This window comes from Dermacentor albipictus, chromosome 5, assembly GCF_038994185.2.
Source record: "Dermacentor albipictus isolate Rhodes 1998 colony chromosome 5, USDA_Dalb.pri_finalv2, whole genome shotgun sequence".
NCBI classification, from domain to species: Eukaryota; Metazoa; Arthropoda; class Arachnida; order Ixodida; family Ixodidae; genus Dermacentor; species Dermacentor albipictus.
Window position 1 is genome coordinate 116,419,604 of NC_091825.1, and position 8,531 is coordinate 116,428,134.

Genomic DNA, 8,531 nt, shown 5'->3' on the forward strand with positions numbered 1-8,531 from the left:
ATAACTACATGGATAATTATTTGACGCTGCTAGCGCCGCCACCCTTTTGAACATGGCGGCGTCCATGTGTCGTGTCTGAAAAATAACATCCTCGACTGACGGAGGACTGCTGTCATACGATGACAGACTTTCAAGAAGAACAGAAAAATGAGATAGAAGCGTTAGAATCCATCTATCCCAGTGAACTTGAGAGTGAGTCGTATACTTATTTACTCGTTTTCGTTATTTCTCTCTTCGTACTCGGTTTGTACGCTAGCTACGTGAGATGCATGTATAACACCTCAGTTATCGTCTCTGAAAGTCGTGCTATTTCGTTATTTTCCCACAGCCGTAGAGACAGACCCATACCATGCTTTCACAATTGATGTCAAAGCTGACGCGGGTGATCAGCCTGAAGACGAACAATGTAAGAGGCATCCCTTATGTTGTGCTTGGGAGTTCAGTGGATGAGTGCAATTTGTTGTCGTTGTGACTGTTCTAGCGTCGGTGAAACTAAAGTTCACCTATGTACCTCGCTACCCGGAGGAGGGCCCATTGATCGAGGCAGTTGAATTCGAGAACATCGAAGAGGAAGACGTCGAGGCGTTGATGACGGCTCTTAATGAGCAGGTAACGTTTCCATTACGTCTTCCTTGGACCTTGGGTTTGTGCTTGTGCTCGCCTTCGAATAGATCGTGGGATACAAAGACATCTTATTTCCCTTTATTTAACAGTAAATGTGGTTTTGGTTAGTGGCACGATTAGCGTCAGCGAGATTGAAGATCCGACAGCAATCTCAGTCTTTGAAGTAACTATTTGGGCCAATAAAACTAATTCACATTGGTAGCGATTGCGCGCATCATACTTTAACAGCACTTCGCCCCGTTGCCTTGTGAACCTCTAGACAGGCTCCCAAACCAACTATCAAAACAAATTATGTTATCAATTTTTCAGCCGGTGTGGATAAGCTTACTTTGTCGATGTTTACTGTGAAAGACAGTTTATTTGTTTGTTTGCGTGGCAGGCATTCTTTTAATCTGTGACAGTTCATGGTTGTCTTCTTCAGCTTCCGTTTACTTTTCTATAATCAAACGGTTGGGATGAGTAAAGCACGAAATTGTAGGTTTCGTACCACTCGAAAAGCTGACAGGCGGTATCATGTGATATAATACGACGGATACTCGTGGACAAGCCAGGTGCGGCCATCTGTACTACTTCTGATTACAACGTTGCTGGCACACATAGGCTGTCCATACTTGCCGGAAAAATCTAATTGAGTCTTCCAGGCTCCAAGTTCTGACTGCTCATGCTCAGCGTTTCTGTGCTCGTACACAAAATAAGACAACATTGTTGCCGAGATATTCTGTTTCAGTAGTTCATCTTTCCTGTGCGCCTGTATTGGTACTTTCCATTGGTCAATTATTAAGTTGTGCTATTAAGTCTACATACAAGCCGAAAACAGTCAGATTTTTCACAATGTCACAAAAGTGGAAACGAAAGAATGCATTCCGATTGGCTTTAAAGGGGTATTATGCTCTTTTACTTCAGAATGCTCTGAATAAGTTACTGTAACGTTTCTATGAACCAGTTTTGGTATCGGCACCCAGGAGGTGAATTCGCCACGATACATTGGCTTGCTCTGTGCCTATGAATGCTGCGGATTCCGCAGGCAAGCACAGCCAGACAAACATGGATGGCACTTTTTTTTATCTACCTAGCCTGCAAATATTGCTCTGTGTTATCATTTGGCAATAATCTTGATGACGCCAGGGTCCAGCATTTTCAGACAAAAACTTTAGCGTCAGATTAAAAGATAAGTTTTTCTCAGACTTCATACTTTAAGTGTCATCCTTAATGTGTAGTAGAGTTTGTACAGTTTCAAAAAGACGTCAATACTTCTTTAAAATCATGGTGTTGATATTTTCAACAACCAATGTTTTGTGTGTATGGTGCCTCGCATTTGCTTAGCAGTGATTGTGTTTGTGCAGGTTCAAGAAAACCTTGGAATGGCCATGATTTTCACTCTGGTCTCGGCCGCAACCGAGTGGTTGAATCAGCACACAGAGCGCGTCAAATTCAACAAGTCCGAAACATTGAGGCTACAGAAAGAAAAAGAAGAGGAGGCAGAAAGGGTAAAGTGGCATTCGTCTTCACTGCTGGCCCTTTATAGATTCCTGTCAGTCATTGCGGTTCAATTTTCATCTGATGATAAACAAACTGAATGTTTTAGTGTCAGCACTGTATTAAAGGAAACGAAAACTCACACCAAATTTATTGAAAAAACTCAGTGTTTCAGAGCCCGACTGGCTCTTTCTTCAGGGGTGAGATGCCTTGGGGTGTAGCGGTGCTTATATGTGTTTTTGACACTTTGACAGGTGCGCAGACACATTCACTTGTCAAAGTGGCAAGAATTGACTACTAATTAGGGGCAGCTCATTATACAATGCTAAAAAGGACATTTGAAACTGTAGACCACACTTTGGAAATGCTTCAGCAGCAGGATGACACACTGCGCAAGCACGCAGAAAGGAACCAGCATCACCTACGTTAAGTCACCTGCTTTAAAACCAGGTGCTTCCACACTTTCCTGAGTGATATAGTGAAATTAGTATATTGTACTCGCATGTTTTCAACTGGACCATAATTTTTGTTCATTTTTTTTTTCTTACTGGATATACACTAAAACCTTGTTATAACGAAGTTGAGGGGGGAGCGAGAATTCATTACATTTCTTAATGTGTGTGTACTGCACTATGAACCTCTATTACGATTTCAAGAGAAATTTCACTTACTTTGTTATAACCATTATTTAATTATAACGAGGTTTGACTGTAATGCACTTCGCAAATGGTCTTTCTCAAAAGTTAGAAGGTGATTTAACCTCTATATTTGAAGTCAATGAAAGGCAATGTCTCCCTGGCCGAGTAATTAGTGAGAATCGGGTGTATGAACCGTAAAATTTATTGTAAGAGCCGTGCTGGAGTGATGTTCGATCGATGTCAACTAGAAGTTGAATCACCTTCCAACCTTTTTGAGTGCATGCATAGCGGCGTCTGGAACCCTCTGCCCATTTCTTCTACTGCTTTCCAAAATCTGCTTCAGTCGGCGATTTGTTCAGGTGCGACATGGCGATAGGAAGGCGAGTAGCGAGCAAGTACCGGTCTCATTCCATGCTGCTCCCCCTGATGTTCTGAAATTTCCCTAGCACAAAGGGATGTAGCGCTCCTCCACTTCCTGAAAGCAAAGTCACTGCACGCAGCACTCTATTGTGTCACCCTTTGCATGAAAGGAGTAGGAAGAGTGGCAGACTCTAGACTGAACTGCTTGCGCAATCGGCCTACATTTTTAGACTGCACTATCATGGGAATTGGCCTACGAAAAGGCTAGAGTTAAGCACATTCTCCAGATGGAAAAGTGGCGGTAACTCACCTTCAAGAAGTTTGCTTGTGACCCTGATTGTGCTACTGCTTTCCGCAGGTCAAATTTGAAGGCACCAGAGTTACTGTGGAGAGCTTCCTGGCATGGAAGAGCAAGTTCGATGCAGAGATGGCAGAGATTAGGAACAGGGACAAGACGCTGAATGCATCTGGGAAACTTACAGGGCGAGAACTCTTTGAGAAGGACACGAACCTCATCGACTCTGATCTCCAGTTCATGCAAGAAGGTCAGTGATTTTAACATTGGCGGGCATGAGTGCCTCACAAACTTTGCAATCTTTTTTTTTTTTCAGTTATGGAGTTTAATGTCCCAAAACTACACTGCTGATTGTGATGAACACTATAGTGGAGTGCTTCAATTTAATTTTGACCGCCCGGGGTTCTAAGATAAAGGGATACTAAAGGAAAATGTTAAGTCGAGCTAGACTGAAAGGCTAGGCTTTTGTAATAATGAATTTGTAATTTGTGGTGAGAACGGAGCTTTTATAAATGATAAAACAATGAAAAATCGGCTGAGGTTTAACTCTTGCAAACATAATCATCATGAGTGAAAAGTCTGTTTAGCTTAGTTTTGCAGACTATACACACTGTGTTTCATTGAAGTTAGGCCACAGTCTTTCCCACACATTACACGCGCTGCCGAATGGGTTTTCTGTGAAATAGTGGTGAAACCTGGCCATCGCAGTCGAGCTTGGCACCATCCGAAAGGTGTGGTTCATCAAATGTTCGTTATGGGTGCCGTTACATGTATCCACGGCTTTGTCTCCTTCTCCTTGTTGTTGTTCGTATTGCTGAACAACGGCGGTGGCTAAAGGAGCTTCGGTCTTGGCATGCTTCCGCACTTGGTGAGCTTCTCTTTAATGTGCTAATCTGGCCTCTCTTTGCTCTGGTGTTTCAGCAGGCAACTTTGCCTTTGCTTGAGATTTCGCAGCCTGCCATCTAGCTATATCTACTGGATGATTGGATTCAGTCTGTCGCTTGCGCTGAAGCGCAGCACGCACAGACGGCCCAGCCGGCGCGCCATCCAAGGCGAGACTGAGCAACCAAGTGCTGGTGAAGCAGCTGTTAAAGCCGCGTTTATAGTCTGACATAATCAGTGCACAGGCGAGCATCACTCGACGCCGGGCACGTCGGTGCACATTGGCTGCGTCCAGTGACGTTGGCTGCGCCAGTGCGTACTATCGGTCGAATTATAGACGCTGTTGTTCTCGCCTACGTGACATAATGTGTGTGCGTGCCCATGCTACATCGGACCATATTTAGTCCTTTAACCCTCACCTAGTCACATGGTACTGCAGCGCAGAGGCTCAGAGTGAGCACAGCTGCGACGCTTCTCGACAGCGGACCACAAGGCACAATGTCACGCCTGCCACACTCACGCCCCGGTGGCTCGAGGTCATTGCGACCCAGTGAATGACCTTGAGGGACAGGACGCAGTAGAGCTTTCGCTCTAAAATGGAAAATCAGATTGCCACCGCCTATTTCATGCTCTAGTACCTCTCGTGATGTCATGGAGGGCAGCAGAGAAGGGGGTCACCTAAGGATTATGTCAGCTGCCTTGGCACCGGCAGTTCAAATTGAGGAGTAAGCAGCAGTGCCATTGGCTGCAATATTTTATGCAACAAGGTCGTATATTGGCAAACAGAAAACCATGATAGGCTTCTAGACAAGTAATATATTGATGCAACTCTTCTTGATATTCTCCTTTGGTGTCCCTTTAACTTGCATGCAAAGCCTCGGTACATGAGTGTTATCGCATTCTGCCCCCATCGAAAGCACATCAGTTATATTGACACTGCTTTTTCTTGCTGTTATAGTATATGATAGGCCACCCGTGTGCTTAAATTTAGATGCACATTAAAGAACCCTATGTTGTCCAAATTTCCGAAGGCCCCCAATACTACGCGCCTCATAATCATAATAATAGTTTGTGGTTTTGACTTATAAAACCCAATTTTTCTTTTTTAAGTGTGTGTACAGAATCTGGGAAGTGGCTAGCTACACTGTACACTGAAGTTCCACACAGTTTTGTGCCACGGTACACTTGAAGGCCAACTGCAACACAGTTTTGGACCCTGATAATGTGGAGCTTCCTTGCAATATTTTACCTTTGAAGTATGAGTAGATGCACTACAAAAAGTTACCAAAAATAGCCGTTTTTGACATAAAAACTGAAAGGAACACTGCCATTACCACTCTCTAGAAGTCGCGCATGACCTGGAATGCGCAGTTCTTCATCATGACTTCCAAGATTACGCTGTTGCCTGTGGCATGCTGATAAATCTCGGAGGTGAAGTTTTAGAACTTATTTCATATGTACTCAACACCAGATGCACGTCTGTTGAAACGCTTCTAATAAGAAAATTAGACGAGTACCAGCTCTGCAGCTGTGCTAAGATTGCTTGTCAGTATGTACTACTTATTTATTGCCAATTTACTCAAAGTGAAATTTTGTTGCAGTTAGCCTTCGAGGTAAGTGTCTAGGGAATGTAACGAGAAAATTAGTGCATTTCACCATAGTTTTCGCGTTGCACATCACGAAAATAAGCTTGCACTTGCGCCACTTCTCCAACATAAGTTTCATCCGCATTTGGCTGTTGCCACAGCAGCCATATTTTAATTATGCCGATCGCAAACGTGAGCAATGGGCCATAAAGTGCTGACCCATGAGGAAACTGTTATACAAAAGAGCATTATCAAACATTGGTGCTAGTCTTGGCACTTCTGTCAACTAGTCATGGTTGAGCTTTGATTGGCTTCAATTCTGCAGTTACAAAACGAGGGAAGCTCATTCACTTAACTAGTAATTGCTAATTTGTCACTTGCACATACTGTATGTTTTGCTGCTTCCAGCAAGTCAACTTTAGTGGCAGCACGCTGTCTGCAGAGCCACTGTCCTCAATATTTGTTAACGACTTGCCATGGGAGCTGCAATCCAATGAGGGCGAAATGCAACTAAAACATGCTTCTACTTAGGTTCAAGTGTACATTAAAGAACCCCAGGTAGTCTCATTCAATCTGTAGCCCTTTGTTACCACCACAGTTTATGGAGTCTGTCATAGCCAGTGTGCTGGTTGCTTCAGCATGGTAAACTTCATAATTGGATACTTAATGTAAGTGAACGAAAATTTGCCTGACGAGCAACAAAATCTGTTTGGCATATTGCACGAAATATAGTACCCTTTGCTTGCATGTTTGTGACCCTTACTTAACCTTTCTTCAGGGGAGGAGGATGTCAAAGTGGATGAATCACTATTTCAAGAACTGGAGGACTTGGACCTGGAAGAGCTTGACGAGGCCGACGATGTAAAAGCGTGACAATAGGAGTGTTGCTATTAACAAAATATTTGTTTTTGCATTTTGTGTAAGAATAAACTTTTTCTAGCATGCATGTCACCTTACAAAGGACATTGGCCTCTGCCAACCTACATATGACAAATTAGGTGTCTGCATGTACTGAAAATTTTTAATATGAATTGAATAGCCTTCATTACTTTACATTCGGCTCAATAATTTGTCATCCAAGTTTTCTGAATATTGGCCTCTGTCCTATTACTATAGTGTCTGTCGGGAGAGAAAGCACTGCAGGGCTGTCCCAGATACCGTATTTTCTGGTCTATAAGTCGCACCTTTCTTCTTTGGATAAGTCGCACCCGTCTCAAAACTGCAGTTTTTCCTAAAAAAGGGGCGTATACAAGTCACATCGATGTATAGGATGGACCTTTTATTCCCTAGGGGATTCGGTGTATAGGATGGACCTTTTATTCCCTAGGCGATTTATTTTTTAATACAGAGACGTTTCACTTCATGAACGAGCTTCACGCGCAAGCAACATGGGCACTCCAGACGCATTTCTGCCGTCGTGGTCGTCGCGATGTTCCGTATAAAGTCCAAAGGGTGATAACATCGCCCCCGCGCGCCGTATGTGCGAGTGAAAGCGTGCCATGGTGCACAAGGGAGGAAAGCGGGAAGGAAGCATGGGAGGGTAGGGTGGCGGCTTTGTACTCGGGTAGCAACGGCGTAGTTTGCGCAGCGGCGCGCGCCGCATCTTGAAGGCAATCTGCGGATGCGACGACATCGGAGTCGGTCGACTCGGCCTGTTGCCGCTTGCGTTGCTGTTCTGTCCTCGCACGGCGCTGTGCAACTCTATGATCATCACGAGAAGAACCCGGTACCTTAGCGTGCACACAAACCGTAGCAACTTCCAGAGGACATGGCATCAAATGTTATTTTGACGGCAGTTTTATTTTTATTTTTTATTTTTTTGAGAAAAAAAATGTAGGAACGTATATAAATCGCACCGTTCTAAGACGCACCGACAAAAAAAAAAAAACGCGACTTATGCACCGGAAAATGCGCTATTTGTCGCTAATGCAGCTTTGATGAATACTGAGAGGCACTTGCTCCCATATAACCTGTGGCGAGTGCTTTATGCAGAGCATTATTTGCTTTCAGTAGATAGGTTCCTGCCTTGTCTCATAAGGGGCCTCAAAAGAAAAAAAGTGTCAAATGGAGGAATCGAGTTGCATTAGGCCATAGATGGATGTATGGCGCGAGAAAATAACGTCAAAGGAGTTTGCTGCTGCACTAGTTGGTACATGGCACTTAGAATTAAAACAGTTACAAAGAATGCGATAAGAGACTGTCACTCCTTCCCACATGCAAGCTAATGCTTTGCGACACTATGCGACATTCTGTTCACTGCCTTGCAGATTGGTGAATGTAACAGAATAGGCAACATTTTATCGCTGGAGTTCAATAAACCTGTTAAGTCATCGTCGACCAGTCAAAATGCTGTCAGTTACTTGCCCTACATTAGAGTTACCGTATATGCGGCCTGCGGTAGCATATACACTCTACCCTACATGGACATGTCACATTATCCGGTGGCAGTATGCAAAAGCCTAAACAATGAGCTACTTGCAAAATGTTCGACATTTTGCAAGTAACTCATCCACTGTTCACGCCGAGTGCAAGACTACAAAGGCTACGTCGGAAGGTGAGGCATCAAGTGACATTTGCCTCGAGTAATACCCTATGGCGATTGTAGTGCAAATAGTTTAGGCTCGCCTCGAATGATCTAGTGATGTGTTCCACAAATGGGGAAACTTAATT

The 8,531-nt window shown here is 43.9% G+C and overlaps 1 protein-coding gene across 1 annotated transcript; it reads left to right on the forward strand.

Annotated features, from left to right (window-relative positions):
• The first annotated feature begins 32 nt into the window (after window positions 1-32).
• Window positions 33-6,807, forward strand: LOC135916112 (RWD domain-containing protein 1-like). Its single transcript, XM_065449350.1, has 6 exons — window positions 33-192; window positions 329-406; window positions 482-609; window positions 1,968-2,111; window positions 3,457-3,643; window positions 6,640-6,807. The coding sequence occupies exons 1-6, from the start codon at window positions 120-122 to the stop codon at window positions 6,732-6,734; spliced, it is 705 nt and encodes a 234-aa protein (XP_065305422.1). The 5' UTR covers window positions 33-119; the 3' UTR covers window positions 6,735-6,807.
• The last annotated feature ends 1,724 nt before the right edge of the window (window positions 6,808-8,531 follow it).

Excerpts from the sequence above, each read along its gene's own strand:
- LOC135916112 (XM_065449350.1), top strand. The coding sequence starts at position 120 with ATGACAGACTTTCAAGAAGAACAGAAAAATGAGATAGAAGCGTTAGAA. Across the intron at positions 193-328 it reads CTATCCCAGTGAACTTGAGA|CCGTAGAGACAGACCCATAC; the intron begins GTGAGTCGTATA and ends ATTTTCCCACAG. Across the intron at positions 610-1,967 it reads TGACGGCTCTTAATGAGCAG|GTTCAAGAAAACCTTGGAAT; the intron begins GTAACGTTTCCA and ends GTGTTTGTGCAG.